The sequence below is a fragment of the Martes martes genome (assembly GCF_963455335.1).
Source record: "Martes martes genome assembly, chromosome: 3".
NCBI classification, from domain to species: domain Eukaryota; kingdom Metazoa; phylum Chordata; class Mammalia; order Carnivora; family Mustelidae; genus Martes; species Martes martes.
In genome coordinates this window covers 153937514-153955282 of record NC_137890.1, presented here as the reverse complement: position 1 = coordinate 153955282, position 17769 = coordinate 153937514, and the positions used below count along the sequence as shown (strand labels likewise).

The following is a 17769-nucleotide window of genomic DNA, read 5'->3' as shown; positions in this document are numbered from 1 at the left end:
ATAACTTTATCAGTATTTCTCTGTGTAAGAAAAGGTGCTGGTTTGGTCCCCTGACACTTGGGACTCTGAGCTCAGACCTTTCAGAGCAGATAACTTCCCACAGCTATGCCTTTCTGAATTTCACAAAACCAGCTTAGCATGACTCTGGTCTTTAATTTTATTAAGCTCTTCCACTTTTAGTTAAAAAGGTGAGTTTCTTGTGCTGATTACAAGCAAAGATCTAAATTCAGCATGGGAGCAAACATTTTCTCTCAGTGGGTCGAACTCATTTTCTGACTCTTACAAGTTAATTCTGAAGATTGACTGGAGGATTGTTCAGACTTGGTACACCTTTGTTAAATATATGTTGTAATTCACTAAAGGGGAAAAAACATAATTTCAAGGTCTATAATGTCAGATGACGTACAAGGAGATTTTAGTATCCGTAAGAGCTGGCCTTAATTGAATTGCTGCCTCTGAGAGCATTAGTTCACAAACGTACCCTGAAACTCATGTTCATGATCAGAAATTAAACAGCCCATCTCAGCACAACCACTGGGTGGAGCAGGATTTCAAGTTAAGAGTTTCCAGAGTGGGGGCTCCTGGGTGGCTCAGTGTGTTAAGCACTGCCTTTAGCTCAGGTCATGATCCTGGGGTCCTGGGATCGAACCCGGAGTTGGGCTCCCTGCTCAGCAGGAAGCCTGCTTCTCCCTCTGCTGCTCCCCCTGCTTGTACTCTCTCTCCCCCCTCCTCAAATAAATAAAATCTTTAAAAAAAGAAGAAGAATAATAATTTCCAGAGCATGTGTGACATGTACTGCTCATGCCACATGAAGATTTCAAATTGTCTTTAATTTGTAAACGTTGGTTTAGTGAGAATAAGTGATACCTGACAATGAGATAATAGTTTCCTCTGTACACACTCCAAGCAGTAGAGTAATCCTTTCCCTGGCTAATGTTACTCTTGGCCTTTCCTTCTGAAGAAACAATTAAAATGATCAGGAGAAAAATATCCATACTCCTGCCCAAAGATGCTTATTATAGAATTTTTAATAGACTTTATTTTCTAGAAAAGTTTTAGTTTCTAGAGAAGACTTTTAGAAAAATTGAGGAGCTACTGCAAGTAATTCCCAAATGACCTCCACACATGCACATGTGCACACATGAGTTCCCTCGTTATTCACATCTTTAATTAGTATGGCATATTCATGAGCCAACATTGGTACATTCTTATTAACTGAAGTCTGTACTTTTTTTGGATTTCCAAGGTTTTTACGTGCTATCTCTGCTCCAAGATGCCTGCCAGGATACCACATGACACATGGGGCTGCGACATTTTCTCAGACTTTTCTTGTTGTGGATGACCTTGACAGTTTTGAGGCGTGCTGGTCAGGCATACTGTAGGATCCCCTACTGCTGGAATTCATCTAATGTCTTTCTTAGGATTAGTCTGGGGCTGTGGTTTTGAGGAGGAAGAACACAGAGGTAAAGTGCTGTTTGGTGGGGGTGGCACCTGGGTGACTCAGTTGGTTAAGCATCCCACTCTTGATTTTTGCTCAGGTTGTGATCTCTGGTCATGAGACCGAGCCCTACATCAGGCTCTGTACTTGGTACAAATTCTCCTTGTCCCTCTCCCTCCCTCTCTTTTCCTCTTCCTCTCTCTCTCTCAAAATAAGTAAATAGGATCTTTGTGTGTGTGTGTGTGTGTGTGTGCTGTATTTGTCACGCCCTTCTCAAGGGTCATACTCCCACTGGCGTATATGACCTTGATCGCTGGCTTGAGGTTGTGTTTGTCGGCTGCCACTCTGTGAAGTTACCCGCCCCACCCTCCCACTTCCACACTGTGCTCCTGGGGAGGAAGCCTCTTGGTCAGACATCCCTGAGAATTGGGGAGTTAGGCTCTTCTTCCTCTAGGGTTTGGTAACAACATAAATTATTTGGGATTCTTCTACATGGAAGCTTTGTCTCTTCTCCCCATTTATTTATTCAATTACTTCTTTACATTTGCATCGACTCTTGGCTATTTCTTCTATACTTTAGGTTATAATCCAGTACCACTTTGCTTATTTTGTGCTCAAATTGTTCCAGCTCTGGCTACTGGAAGTCCTTCCTGTTGGCTCCTGTCCCTCTTGTCACCTGCCCCATGCCCCAGCAATTACGCTTGTTTGCCTTAGCACTTCCTTAACTTCCTAGGACCATATAATGCCCTGGGCTCATTTGTGCATTTCCTGACCCAGTGCTAGAATGAGCCACTTCCCCGAGGAGCCCTGGTTCTTTTTGTTGGAGAATAGCATTGGAGACCGAGATCCGTGGGCTAGATTTGCTTGTTGTGACTGGTGTCATTTCTCTTTGGCTCTGTCCTCAGGCATGGCAGAGAAGAGAGACCAGTGTGTGTGTCCTACCATGTCTGTACCCATATCTGTAAATAATTCTATATGTGACCATCTCTATCCATATTAAGTCAAAGAGAAAATAGTGTTTTTAGTAACACGAAGCTGGAAGTAACTAAATACTTAACGATAAGGAACAGTTGTGACTATGCCACGCTGACTCCATGATGCAGCTGTTAAAAAGAATGATTTTGAAAACTATGGTAACCTAACACCTTGCATTTGAAAGTAATACAGGTCTCTGTAGAAGTCATACCTGTAAGTGGGGTAATTATGCACACATATGGGTAAGAACTTTGAAGAGGACAATGGGATGGCTCATGGTTTATTCTTATTATTAAAACTGCTGTGAAGCTAACTTTGCTCCTGCAATAATATTGAAGCAGTGTTCCCGTATGTTCTTGCTTGAGGCTGAGTAAAGTGGATGTATTTAGATCATTCTTAGAGAAAGCAATGAGACCTTTATTGTTACTCTGCTGTGTGAGTACAGCTCTCTCCTGGGCCCTCCTGAGATAATCGTGACCTTGTTTGTTCACTCACAGTAGCCAGGGGGCAAGCTGCAGAGCCACAGAGTTCTGTGCGGCCAAAGCAGTTTTGCAGAAAGCAACGTGTTAGTGTTTCGAGACATGCATGTCCATGGTAGCAAGAAGAATCAAAAGTTTAGAATTCTTCTGTCTGTCACTCTGCTCTTTGTACCCCATCGACTAAACACATACCCGCCTATCTCACAGCTTCCGTGGTTTCTGAAGCTACAGATCAGAATTCTGTTAGGAATTTCCGGGGAAATTCTCCTGAAATGCCAAAGGTTACAAATGTTTCCTAGAAGATATTTTTGCTAGTCTTCTCAGATTCACATAGCCATGCCTGTGGGGACTGTGACGGGCGAAATAGCCCTGAAGAAGTGTCCTGTTTCACTCAGGCAGGTGTAGGAAGTCAGCTACAAAGATGGCAGATCAAATGCGGCATCCGCCATGGTGGAAGCTGGTGGTCCAGTGATCACAGCCCCTCAATTACAGCCCTGCAAGGGGCGCAGGCAGCCGTCATCAAATAATTACGCCTTTGATTAGTTGCTTTAACTGGTCATCGCCTTTGAAATATGATAGCGCAATTCAAGGTTTTATTAAAAAACTATTTTTTCTGGAATTGTTGAGAAAGAATTTATGTTAAAAAAAAAAATCCAAAGAAAAGCCTGTGGTACATTCTCTTGGAGGAGATTGGGATGAAAAAATGAAGAAGAAAGGAAAGCAGGGGTAGGAGGTGGGGGGGATGAATGTTTCCCATTATCACTCCTTCCCTTGGTAAGCCTCTCAGGCAGCCCGCTGCCCAGCCTCCCCCTCCCTCCCAGTGTGGCTGGCCCTTCTCATGCCACCCACTTCCCCAAGCCCTGAGCTGGCCGTCTGGGGCTGGCCCTCGGAGAGGGGCCGGGAGATGCAGCTGGGACAGAACCCTTGCCCCATCACACTTGACTACATGAACACAGTTGAACCCATCTCACAAAAGGTGTATTCCGCACACACATCATTGATCTTGGCAAAAACTCATTTGCACCTCATTTTGTCCTAAGTGAGAATCTGGTTTGCTTCTTGTTCCTGTTTGGAATGCCAAGTATCCAGCCCTGTAACATGAAGTGCCATTCCCAGAGTAACTAGACCTAGAGAAAGCTGGAGACCCAGCACTGCGCATTAACTCGACAATCATCCAGAGGAGAGTGAAGCGGGGCCTCCTTGTCCATATGATCCTTACAAGTCACCCCCACTCTCCCCCCCCAAAAAAGCCTTTCCTCCTCAAAATGAATAGCTGCTCCATGAAGACAGGGAAAGAAGTTAATACCATGCACTGACATGTTTCCACTCTCCCTCTGAGACCGTGCCAAACCCAAGATCTACAGCCAGATTTATCACGAAATTGTGCTCAACTTCGGCTCTTATTTAATTCTAGTCCCTGTTAAAAGTCATCCTCTTGGCATCGTACTGAAATACCCAATTAATTTTGGGTGCCCTTGAACCCTTGCCCTGTAACGCAGTGTGTTTCTAGGCCATGAGGAAAGCCAGCTCTCCACCTAATTGGAACTTCTGGTTTTATGGTGTATCCCGGAGCTTTCGCTTAGTTTTTATTTTCGCTGTTTTCTGGGGTTAATGGTATTTTCTGTGTGCATCTGCATTAACCACTATGCAGAAGCCCTCGGCGGCTTGCCTCTCCTAGCAGCGTTAAAGAAGCCACCGCTACGGAAATTGTATTTGCTGTAAAGAAAGCCATTAGGAGTTATTGGAAATTGAATTAAAATTTTATAATTAAGGGTCAGTGACTTAATTTCAGGGTTTTCTTTAGTTGGGTGTTTTATCTTCTGCGTTCTGAAGCTCCTGATTAGCTAGCTCCCATCTTGCTAGAAACTGGCAACGATGAAGTTCTTTTGCTTCCTGAATGGACGTCCTATATTTGCTTGGCCTCTGGTTTTGTTTAATCCTCTCAAAGGCCCTTTTAATGGACGTTTCAACATGACTACTTCTCTGTGTGGCAGCCTCTAGGAAGCAACCGTTATGTCAAGCCCGTTCGCAGCTCAAGGAGTGAGTTCCCAGCGCGTAGGAATCTTCGGGGTTGCATCTTGTAGGAAAAAAAAAAAAAAAAAAAAACGCTGCCTTTTTATAGGAGAACAGAACATTTGCAGTCTTGTTGAGCAAATGAACATTTAAATGGCCAGGACAAAAGAAATCTACGATCTCTAACCTCACAATGAAATCGCCACCAACAAAAGATCACAGGGTGCTGGGCGTGTGAAACTGGAAGTGGCACAGAACCCCAGCCAGACCCACGGCTGCCCGCGGGGGCTCCTGGGGGGGGCTCTTTATCCAGCGTCCCGGTCCCAGAAGGCTCTGAGCAGCAGAGGCACTCCCCTCTGCACAAGTGGCATTTATACCAATGGCCTCTTTAAAAATAAATAAATACACGTCTGGTGTGGACTGGGAGCGGTGCTGTCTGACAAGGTTATCATTTGGCTTCTGTGAGTACTACAAGCTTACAGTCCCTCGTATGAATGCAGGGGGTTATTTGTTTCGTTTGGAGACAAGACATTCTTAGAAATGAGTGACACACCTTCTCCGTCCCAGCCCCTTCCTCCATGTAGGTAAAAAGATCCTATTCGTTCTCATAATTGATTCTGAGGGCTACAGCGTGCCTCATTTAACCGGCCCTCTTCGGTTCACGCCAGGGATGTAATTCATGTGCACTTGGACATCCAACATGGCTGACAGGGCTTGGACATACAAGCTCACGGCTGCATCATTTTTTAATCAGCTATCTGAGGAATATTTATCTAATCAGCAAAGAGCGCTGTCAGAAGGAGACCATAGGTGACATTAATATAAGTCTGTGGTGTCCTGGTACAATGATGGAGGAAGACTTTAGGAGAAAACCCTGCTCGTTTGAGCATGCCAACAGACTAAGGAGTATTTTTATTCCCCGTGTAAAGAGTCAGTCCGAAATTCTCCTGCTGGAAATCTGCGTGTTATCAGTTCTCAGCTTTTTGTTCACATGCTGTAGTTAAAAAAAAAAAAAAAAAAACAGGAATTTTTTTTTCTTTGCTTACAGAAACAAAATAACAAATTTTTCTTTAAAATAAAATTTGTAAGTCCCTCGTGATCATCGTGTGAACTCCTATGAAAAGGTATAGCTTGCAAAAATCGGGAGATGTGTCATAACTGGGAGTTGTTAACTCTAAATGATTCCAGCAACTCTAACTTAGTAGAAAGCCCTAATTTGCACATTTTCGCCCTCGCTCGCTCTCCTTTGAAAAGATTGTGACTGTCTGTTAGTAATTATGAGTTGAGTGTATTGTGTCATATCTCATTTCGGACTCCTGGACACAGAATTCATCATTTATAACTATCAGACCTTACCTTAAAGGAATATTCTGTGAACTGAAGTTAATGCCCGCCTCCCTTCTTTAGATGTAGGACTCAGGATAAGGAGCATTTGAGACCCAGATGAGCTGGGTCACAGCCACCCCACCTGGCAATGTGGCACATGCTACTGAAGAAGACCAGTCGCTCTGAATGTGGATCTCTGTGGGGCAGCTTTCTGGAAGGGCCATGTTCCTCAACGTCCAGGGCGCATACGCTCATACACTTGTCAGCCTTAGGACTTGGGTACCATAGATCCTGCAGTCACCCCTCTTTGTCTTTCTTTGTAATTCGAAGATTACCTTATAAACTCACTCTGCTAATGTGAATCAGTGCTTCTTCAGTGCTCCTATGCCAGGGGGCTCTTCGTTCATCGTAGGGTGAAGATGACAATGCCACTGTTACTAAAAGGCAGGAAGCTTTCTGTCTTAGAGTTCAGAGGATGAGTCCCTACTCTCTTACCATGTCTTTTTAAAAATTTTGATCTTTTCAACCTTAGGAAACACTTTCCAACCCGTATAATGATGAGTTCTATGACCTTCTCTGTCATAATTCTTAACCATCAGCCATGTGTCCCACGTACCGCCTCTTGATGGGGCATTCATGTAACAATCTGGTATTCGCCGTGAGCTCATAGTTCACGTTTTGATGCCATTGTGGGGAGAATGCTGCCCTGCCATTGGCGTCCTTTCCCCAGGCCCTGCTGACTCTTCCTGCTGACCCAAGCTGGGGTTCAGAACGTCCCATTTAATTTGCAGGCTAAACTGAGAAGAGGTCAATCTTACTATCTACATTCAGGCTGACCTTTAGTTTGCATTGCTTCTGAAATTACATGTTGGAGGGTTGTGTGTCCTTTGAGGTTTGCATTTGTGTTCTCGACATTTAAGACTGTGCGGGGACATCGTGCCGTTTAAACAGCCACGAAAGGCACTGAAAACCCTTTAGAGAAGAGGCTTGCATATCCAGTGAACCCAGCAGCAGAATGGAAATACCCACAGCAGCTCACACCCTGCCACCCTTCTGTCCAGTAATGTGAGACTCTGACACTAAAACAGTAGTTTTGTGAGAAGGAACACAAGTGACAAAATTAAAGTAAGTTAGCCTGTGTTTAAGTGGAAGAAGCTGTACCCCTGAAAATTAAAAAAATAAATAAATAAATTTCCTCATTAAAATAAAGATAACCCAGAACATTTAGAGATTTGAACTAGTCCACGGGAAGCCCTCAAGTATCCCCAGAGGGTGTGGTTGTAGCATGGCATGGGGTGGCATGGTGTGCAGTGGCACGGCATGGGGTGGCATGGTACAGGGTGCCCAGCCAGCAGCAGGTGCGCTGCCATGCTCCTGCGTCTGCTCAGGGCAGTGTCTCCATTTCCTTTAGAAAGACGTCCAGGCAGCAGCAGTGTGCACACCTGGAGATTTTTATCAATGATAATATGATTGTATTTTCTCTTTGAGAAGCTTCGAAACAAGTGGACCCAGAGCAATCAATGCCCCAGGAGACAAATGCACGGATCAGGACCTTGGTATCCTCCAGAAAAAGTCCATTTGTTTAAGGGGAAGAAAAAGGCATGACATTTTACACATTAAAATTGATTATTTCATCAATAGGTTAATAGAAAACCAGACTGCGAGCTCACTTCCTGCTTCTACATCCGTATGATAATGGAAGATGGGAGCATGAAAAATGCAGGGTATAAAGCAGGCAAGGGAAGAGGTTTGTGCTGAGCATCCCTCCCCTCCAGAGGGGTGCCCAGCCCAGACTAGGCCTATTTATATGTAAATGTTTGAGAAAGAGGTAGGTTTTACACTGAGGAGTGTAGCCTCTTTTGCAATTACTACTTTCTGGAACTTGTGAAACATGGGCCAAGACACCACAACTTCGTCTGTTGAAATAATTAAACAGACAATTAATTCTACGAAAGCACCTGTTCTACCTGAGGACGCGGATAAACATTCATTGAACATTTCTTTTTTTTTTTTTTTTAATTTTATTTATTTATTTATTTATTTATTTTAATTTTTTATTTTTTATTTATTTTAATAAACATATAATATATTTTTATCCCCAGGGGTACAGGTCTGTGAATCGCCAGGTTTACACATTTCACAGCACTCATCATAGCACATACCCTCCCCAATGTCCATATCCCCATGAACATTTCTAAAGTAAACATCGGAAAACTGACTGGCTTGGTCCAGAAGTCGGGGCATTTGTGCTGCCAGGTGGCAGTGGCTAACTCTCTTTGCCGGGTGTGCTCACCCCTGGGACAGACCCCTTGTAGGTAGTTGATAGCCTTGGGGGTGTGGAGACAAAGGGAGCTCCTCCAGGCACACAAGATTACATCCAGACCATCTATTGCAGGAGGTAGTCTGGGTCACCATGACTTTGGAGATTACAGTTCTTGTTAATTGTCGGTTTTCAAGCTGCGAAGTCATTCTGAGGTTTAGTTATGGCTTACTCTTTTCTCGTTTTAGATCGGGTGACAGCTAAGTTACAGCTCGGTTTTTGTTTTCATCAGGAACACAGAATTTGCGTCCTGAACATACAGTATGTGTTTCAGAGTTACACTTGCTTCCTGAAACATCCCTATTTCTTACACATAGCTTACTTTGCGCTCTCCAAATAAGTCCAGTACCACAGAAGTGCTGGAGATTCAGGTCCACGGTGCAGCTACTCGTGAGGACCTGGTCATCACCATGGGTCACATGCTGGCCACCAGAACTGCATGCACCCTTTGAGATTGAGCCTTGGACCTGACAGCGGGCCAGAAGAGCCCACCTGTCCTAAGTCAGGAATGCAGTGGGGTGTGAGGGACTCCCGGCCAGCCTGCCCTGGTCTCAGGGTTGGCCTGGTTCCCACAGTGTGCTGCAGACACCCTGTGGCAATGCAAACACCTGCCTTCCCAGATGAGCGAGCGCTTCTTCCCTACCCACAGTGAACGGTTTTCCAGAAGAGGCCCTACCAGCAGGTTGGACCACTTTCTTTTCCTGGCTGTGGTGGTGGAGAGAGAGGGCCGGTCCGGTGTGTCCTACTTTGGGAACTCCTCGCAGTTTGTGGCTGTCTCCTCTGAAGGGCTGGTGGGAACCAGCCCCTCTGCCACAGGTGTCTGCTGGCCCGAGTATATGGTTGGTGGGCCAGGGGGTTGGTGAGTTGAGAATGTGTCCCCGGAAAAGTGTCTGAGAAGGCTGGGGCCCCCTCCCACCTACCTCCCAGGACACCGCACACACTGTTAAATTCGTTCTGCATTTCCCTCCCAAACCAGGATTTTTCTGTGGGTAACTCACTATTTGTCTTTTTTTTTTTTTAACCTGGGATGCTTTTGTGGGCGAGCTGAGAGCTTGAGGCGCATGCTTTTTTGGGTTCCTTGGAGCTCCATTCAGAGCCTCCAGCAGCCCCCATAGGAAGGAGAAGAGACTTCACCCTTTGATGACCGCAAGATGCTAGTGGTTTTGCTGGTGCAGGCTACTGTCCAGATCAAAATAGGTGTGGGGAGAGACAGCTTCTCTGTGGGTAGCTCTGGGTGCTGTAGACCTCCCTTCTGCAGCATACATGCGAACTGCTAACCGCTAGGGGCTCTTGGTTTGACATGCTCCCAGTGTTTTGCCAGATGAAAGGGCTAATGGCTGCTGGCATCATAGCTCCTTCAAGAGACGCCATTCGTCGCCAAGGAGAAGGCCAGCGTGGCATCGTTTGGAGGAGCCACGTGTCCAGCCCAGCAGGGTGAAAAGGATGCACGGACTTCCTTGCCTGGTTGTTTGATTTTGTACAAACCTAATGACACTGGCTAGCCCACCCCTGCCTGCTCCTGAGCTCTGCAGGGGAGGGGGGGGCAGCAGGGGTGAGTGGCGGGTGTGAGGCCCAACGCCCGCCTGCCTCCCAGGATGCGCCAGCCCAGGGCTGACGTCACAAGCTGCTTTGACATTTCTTTTCTCCCCTTTTCATTTGTTTTCTTTTCCTTTTTGTTTCCTCTCTTTCCCCCCTCCCTCCCCTTGCTCTCGGGATGCAGCCAAACGCAAGGCTTGGAAACTAAACCGTGTTGGTAGCCTGCGAAATATTTACAGCAGCAGCAGCACCAACACTGAAGGTAACACCGCGCGCCGCCCGGAGCCGCATGCCCCCTCGTTGTGTTCGCGGACTCATCCCCGCCGTCTCTCCATCTCCCGTCCGTGTGCCTGGTTTTGCCATTCGTGTTCCTTTCAGCTTACTTAAATTTTGACCTTTCGCTTCAGTCCTAGAGTAGCGATGTTTAAATTACTTCAGAAACCTATTTTCTCCTCTTTTTTCTTTCCCTTTATACATGCGGGCACTCAATGTAATATTTCCCAAGTTATTACAGTTTTTAAAAGTGTGAGTATCAGGTGTAATGATCTGTAGCCAAATACAATAGTGTGCCGTGACATTTAAGTCACAGTCTTAATTTGTTTTGTGGACGCATACTCCATAATGCTCTGTGCGGCTCTAATCCAGAGGCGGCCCGGCCCGGGTCATTTGCATGGGCTGCTATTGCTTGTAAATTCAGTATATTGTTGTGTTTCTAAAGGTCGTCTGGTGCCAAAGTTCACAAATTGACTTGCGTTGCTTTCTCCACTGGAGACAGCCGCCACTGCTTTTGTATAATAGCAGATTGAATTTTTCCCACCTTCATTTGAACAACACAATTATAAATTGCCTTTTTTTTTATGATTACAAATGTCAAGGGTCAGGATTATTTTGATGCCAGGCAAAGGAAAACCACCGTCCGCCCAAGCACTTGTGCGGGAGGGTGGTGTACGATGCGTACGATGCAAAATAGGTCACAATCCAGCGATCTTGGTATAATAGGGGGACATTTTTTTTCACTTAAGTGCAAGCCAAATGGGTCAAGTAATCGTAAGCTCGTGCCCTAACACTAATTGACTTATTTGGGGATGATTATAACTGTAATATTTTTCTTAATGTCACTGTTTTCTGGGCTGTTGATTTTAGCGATTGCCAAGCAGTGGCATTAAATCTCTTGTAAATTTTAAATTGCACGCTATTTCTGTAAACAAGTCCCTCTCTTCACATCCCGATCATTAACCTTTGCTGATTTATATCACCATCCTCTTTTTCTTCCTTCCACAATTACTCCTGTCTTGCTGCTGAAAGCCCTGCTCTCAGCCAGAAAAAAAAAAAAATGAATCTGGAAAACAAAACTACATTTTCACGATGGCTTGTTAAAGACCTATTTTTTTAATCATAATTTTTTTTTCATTCCTCAAGGGGAAATTGTCGTCTGTTAGGGTACCAGTGGGGCTTGACCCCCCCTTGGTATCTTCTTTCAAAGCATTCATTCAAGAAAGACGAAATGAGAGGGAAAAATAATAGAATTTTACGAGCAGTCACACGCAGTATGATTTTTTGTCTTATTTTTAAGGGTGTTAAATATACTCGTTCACTATTTTTTTAGTGTTAGTTTTTCAACTTAGGCTGCATATCATTTCTTTTCCCTGTGTCCTTTTCAGATTTGTTTTTCTTTTGTGTGTGTATGCATTTGTCATGACAAATTTGTTTATTGACTCCTGGCCTTTAAAAAAAAAAAAAAAGGCACGTCTGGTTTTCCATGTGGTCATATATAAAGTTGGGGGGACAGCGAGGAGGTGGACAGACAGTTCCCCCTGGGACTTGCTGTCGGCCCTTCCTGGAGACACTGGTGGGCTGTAGCCCCCAACAGGTGTGATGATGTGCAGAAGTGGGAGCTTCTCACGTTGACAGACCAGGTAATCTGTGGCGTCTGCCCTGCCTGGCTGTCCTGGCTGGGGACAGACAGTGATGTGTGCAGCTCCCAGGAGTCCAAACACCAGATGAGGCTGCATCTCCAGGCCCTCGGTCAACTGCCAGCAGCCGCTGCAGGCATTCCCAGGGGTACTGGAGTAAATAATGACCACCAAACCAATCCTCCCTCCCATTTTCTCTCATTTCCATTTGGCGTGGAGTTACATCTGTGAATCTTCAATTAAGTGACATGACTGTTCTTCCTTTACTTTGTTTGGGTTTAAGATTAATTCTGTAAGCACACCATCTCATTTCATACCACTTTTAGTCATGTTTTCCTGAATTCGTGTAATTATATAAATTCTCAAAATGCCTTTCTGACCTCCAGTCTTTTGCTGTGTGATGTCATCATATATTCTCTCTCTGTAAGATGATCCTTTATGAAAATTCATACCCTGAACATTCTAAGGTTGGTTATCACCTGAGGCCTTGAGTGATCTGCTAAGTGTACCCTTCCCAGATGGAGTATTTTTTAAACTGGTCTCTTTGTATAATGTATTCAGAGGTACCCTCCAAAACACCAGAAGGAGAGTTGACTCCCAAGATCCCCGGGGAGAGAGTTGGAAACTGAGTTTTGGGAGTTAGGGAAGGGCACGCACTGTGAGCCAGGCACCATACGAGGAGCACATCCACACCTCTGAGCAGGCCTCAGCATGACCTGGGATGGGGCACCTGCATCCCCCTTTCCAGATTCAGGGAGTGCAGCTCAGGTGTTTTGGGCTTGCCTGGAGACTCAGGTTGGCGGGAGACAGGCAGGACTGGAATTTGGACCTGGTAATCTCATTCTAAAACCCTTTTTCTCCTGTGTCCACTCATTCCTGACCCCTGGCCTGCATTATTTCAGCAAATCTACATGGTACCCTGCCGGTACGTATCCTGTTGGGGACGGGAAATTGGAGTTCTAGAGGCAGAATGCATGCCCAGACACCTCAACTCCAGGACCTACTCCTGGATCCTCATGGAACAGGTCAATAAATAGATGATGGGAGCAGATAAGACAGATTACCCAGAACCGATGACGGAAATACCCAAGACTAGAAAACAAACAAAAATGTGCTCTTTTCTACTTTTTTCTGTCCATCAGGGTTAGTTAACTCAGAAACCGAAATGGAAACCTGATGTTTCTGTATATGTATATTAGACTCATTTTTACATCTCTGTTACTTTATAAAAATTCAACTCTGCCAAGGTTGGTGAAATTTCAGTTCCTTCAACAAGAACGAACTTTCATTTTGCCATCTCAGAGGTTTGTGAAATGGGATGGAAGATCTGTTGATGATGGGATTCTCCAGTTCGTCACTGCCTCCGAGCCCAAGGGAGAACCACATCCACATCAGGCAGCTGAAGCCAGACTCGGGAATGTTCAGGTCCGAGGTCGGCGTCTTTCGGAGGAAGAATAGAGAGGGCTGAGCAGAAAGTGGGTGCTGTGTCAAGGGGATGTAGAAGGAAGGCCTGTGGGATCTGTGTGAGCAGCAGCACCCCAGAGTAGGGCCACACAGGGTCCCTGCGCTGTCTTCCTCTGCCCACCCAGAGACAGGTGGGATTATCATCCCCTGTAAGATGGAACAGAAGGACTCTTCCAGGACGTGATAAAGCATAAATGGGTAAAGGAGAGATGTGCTGGGGCACAAGGGGTGTTTCTTGGGGTGCCAGGCCCACCCTCATTTTGTGAGCTGAACAAGCCACTTTGTAGTGTAGGTGATGCTCACACCCAGGTCCCAGCCAGGTTCAATATTAGCCTGAGTCTCTGTTCAATCCCATCTCAGGGTACATTTCTGTGGATCTGGGACTTGCACAGAGACGGGTCTGTGAAACCTGTTTGCACGGCCTCCCCGCACCACAGCGGGCCAAACAGAGGGACCCTGAGGTCTCTGGCACGTGGTCACGAACGGGCCCCACATAGAGGGATACAAGCCATTTGGAGAGCACCAGCCAGCACGGCAACTTGCCTCGGACCTCCATCTGTGTCCCTCCTGCACCAGACAGCCAGGACAGTCCCTCTCTAGCACCTGATGCCCCCGGTTGTGGTGCTGAAATATCTGTCTCCTTCAGGTCGAGGCAAACAGATGACCAGCTCATGCTTATGCACTCGCGGCTGAGATAGTGACGAGCTTGCCGGGTCTCAGGTCCCTGTCCTGTGCAGGTCTGGGGCAGAGGGAAGGGGGAAGGGCTTGCAGTCAGACAAGGGATGTTGGACAAAGACTCTGGCATGGAGTGAGGGAATATTCATTCCAGAGGAGGCATGGGGTGCCCTGCAGGTTAGTGGAGAGTGAAGCTGGACACGGTGGAGGGGATCAGGAAAGGCTTCACTGTCTCCGGGATTCAACAGGAGCCACAACGGACTGCAGCACTGAGCATTTTCCTGGCATCCTGCCCTGGGATTCCCAGGAAGCCCAAGGGGGAGGCTCATATCCTCCACATTTCCCAAAAGGAGAAACGAGGTGTGGGGAGGGACAGTCATGTGCCCCCAGAAAGCACCCTGGCAGGTGGCCACTGGGCTGGGCCCTGAGATCAGAGCCACAGCCTGAACCCGTGGGCTCCATTACAGGTGTTGGGCAGGTAGAGGCTCGAGCAGAGAGGCACAGACTCCCTGCTCGGGCTGTGACCTCCATGGACGGCCCTCACCACAGGGAGGGGAACGAGGCTGCTCTGCTGCTGCGGTTGTGACCTGTTGTGTCCTTTGGTGTCTGCATTCAGCCCTGATCTCCGGGCTCATCGCCTGAGGCTGCCTTCAACACCCGGACATAGGGCTTGCCACTGTGAGTCCTTCGGACGCCTGCAGCGCCACGGTGATGCTCTATTGGAGGTTCCGCACACTGCGTATTTGTGAGCAGTGGTGTAGACGGTGCTTATTCAGCTCCAACTCCTGAGCCAGATGGGGTCCAGTTCCGGAGTCTCCACGGCACCTCGGTCCCCCGTCTGCAGGCTGTGGAGACGGCACACTAACATATCCAGAGGAAGGTCGCTCAGCGTCCACACCTGCTGCTATTGTCCATGCCTTGTGCCAGAGCACTGCCGGTCCCGTCATCAAGGAAAACTCAGAGCTTGAGAAACATGGAAATGGCAAGGAGCAGAGATTCAGCAAGAGATGTGTCCCTGAAAGTGTGAGGGGGGATTTAAAATCAAACCTCGTTTTTTCCAGACCTTGAAAACTACCCCTCCCCCTTCACGGTCATCCTCAGAGCAGTCATCAAACACAGAAATTTGGCTTTGGGAACAGACACGCCTGAGCAGATCCCAGTTCTGCCACTTCCCAACTGTGTGGGTTACGATGACTTTCTGGGTCTGTCCTCCCCCTGCCTTGTTTTCTTCCCCCAGAATGAACAAAATGAAACCTACTTGGAAGGATGACTGGAGAAGAAATGACTTGACTGCAGAGCTGGGCCCACGGTCGGGGTGACCACAGGGGTCATGGTAAAATTCTTAGATTTATTTAATAGGCAGATCACTCCAAGAACACAGTCCATGGAGAGTATCCATGGCACCATTTTCTAGGCCTGTTGAGTGTATTAGTTGAGGGCAGAATCGGCCAAGGTAGACGCTGGTCAGTGATGAATGGCACAGATTAAGAACTCCTGCAGATAAATTAAGATTGGAGACCCTTTCATAGAGAGTAACTCCAGAATTGACTTTTAGGGGAGAGAAGTGAGGGTACTTGTTTTCCAGCCATCGGCTTTTCAAAGGGTGACCAAGACACTGTCAACCAGCCCCACAGCCAGCAGTAGCTAGGGGCAGCCCCAGGGGCAATTACAGGGCCCGCCCAGCACAGCAGAGCCCACACACGCCTTCCACCAGGAGATTGGGGACCCTGGAAAGTGACAAACATCAACTAGAATGAGTAACAAATGATAAATGCGCAGAGCACTGCTTAGGAACCACATAAATCAAAACAGATACCTCTGGGCTCCCTTTCTCTTTCTAAACCAAGAGCTTGGGGCTCAGCCTTTCCTGCAGTGCCTCGGCCATAAGCAGGTGCCAGGAAGATGCCCAAACATCTGTCTTCTCCATCCTGAAGTGTCGCAGTTTGGGATCTGTTTATATTTTTTCAGGAGCTTTGTCTTAGGTACTTTCCCTAATTTAAGAAATGCCTGGCACCCCATGGCTTTGGAAGCCAAAGCTGATAGAACAGAGTTTCATGGTGCCCAGCTCTCAGACTGCTCCCGGCTCCCTCTAATGTGTTTGGAAAATAAGAGAATCTTCCCATGACAACAGCGGTTAACATCCCTAACTTTGTGACCTCCCCCTGGAGACTCGCTTCTTCGAAGAATTAATTCTGCTCATGTCCTAAATTAAGCCACAGTACAACACCTCTGTTGGACTCTGGGCTAAACAAAGATATTTACCTAATTCAGAGTTTGCAAAAATATTTACCTAAATACCACAAACTGAGTGTGTTCATAATGAGCAGAAATAATGGTGGTTTTTTTTTTTTTTTCTTTTCTGCTTAAAATTAACTTCTGGAGCAGGAGGAGGGAGTGTTTTTCTATGTATTATTTAGTGGCCATAGGTCTTGGTTCTGCACAACCCTAGACCATATTCTTTAGGCTTTCCTTCACATTTATTGTGTCCTATGAAAATGGGAGAAATAATGAAAATAAATAGAAACTGACTTTTTATATTATGGTGGGTTTGGCTGAAACCTTAAACACATGCGGTTTTCGTAATGAAGTAAAAGATCTAGAACATGTGCCTATATGATATATGCTTTGAAAGCAGAAATATCTTAGTATTTTACAAAATGCATGGCTCAAAAAATTAACATAAAAGCCTGGGGCTGCGTACGACATAACCACGAGTGATCTCGCCGTGTGTAGATTGTGGTAGACCCGAAGAGGGGGCAGAACGGCAAATGCATCCCCTCCCTGTTTCCAACTTGGACCAGCTGACAATGGCTGTGTGCAAAGTTGCGTTAGGAAGGATTCTGAGGCTGCATCAGGCTCTTCAGGATCCATTATGGATGTCTTTTCTGGCAAAAGAAAGGGAGGGACAGCACGCCTCTGTCATCCCAGGCCAGCCTCGTGCCTCCCTCATGCTTGAAGCTGAGATCAAAGGGTGGGATGGGCTCCCAGTTGGCAGGTGGCAGAGCAGGAAGGGCAGGAGAGGGAAGCTCGTTCCCAGAGAGGACCACAAAATTGGAAGGACGTGAAGAAAAGACGATGTAGAGTTTCAGGCAGAAACTGGGAGAAACTGATTGCTATGCTCACTTGGTAATGAGAAAAAATAAAATGACTGAGCCAAACGTTGAAGTGACTATTAACCTGTTAATCCGGGTACTGTGATAGATCCTAAAACAAAAGTCCTAATTCTTGATCAACAGAAGACTGGAGTGGAGAAGACCGCTGTTTGACTGCAGGTCTTGGCTATTTCACAGTCAGATCACTTTTAAATGGTGAGCAGCTGGGAACCCTCGGGTTCTGTGGATCCTGGACTCCTCCCTTGGCCACCTCTTCAAGGAGACCTGTCCCTTGGTGCAGAGCAGCTCATCCCTGCAGAGTAGAGAGAACACATTCTCATCACGGGTTTGTCATGACCTATGTCAGGAAGGACGCTTAGCCTCACGGATAGCGCTGAGCTTGGGGGGCTGGGTTCCAGCTTATTAGAGGTGCTCAGGAGAATGGACTCAGGTGCCCCATCCTGCCAGTGAAGACAGCGACAGACACGCTGAGCCCTTCTAAACTCAGAAGAGATGTCCTTGCTCGTGTCAAACCTGC

At 46.6% G+C, this 17769-nt stretch overlaps 1 protein-coding gene across 4 annotated transcripts in view; it reads left to right on the top strand.

The window, feature by feature from the left end:
• The window catches only part of AGAP1 (ArfGAP with GTPase domain, ankyrin repeat and PH domain 1), a gene marked incomplete at its 5' end in the record, with an annotated part of 507381 nt that overhangs the window by 409159 nt on the left and 80453 nt on the right, over window positions 1–17769 (top strand). For 2 of the 4 annotated variants that reach the window (XM_080798889.1, XM_080798888.1), the window contains one exon: window positions 10272–10349. The exons of the other annotated variants lie outside the window; for them this stretch is intronic. In XM_080798889.1, the coding sequence (XP_080655015.1) occupies window positions 10272–10349 (78 nt within the window). The remainder of the gene's footprint in view (window positions 1–10271; window positions 10350–17769) is intronic. 4 annotated transcript variants of the gene reach the window in all.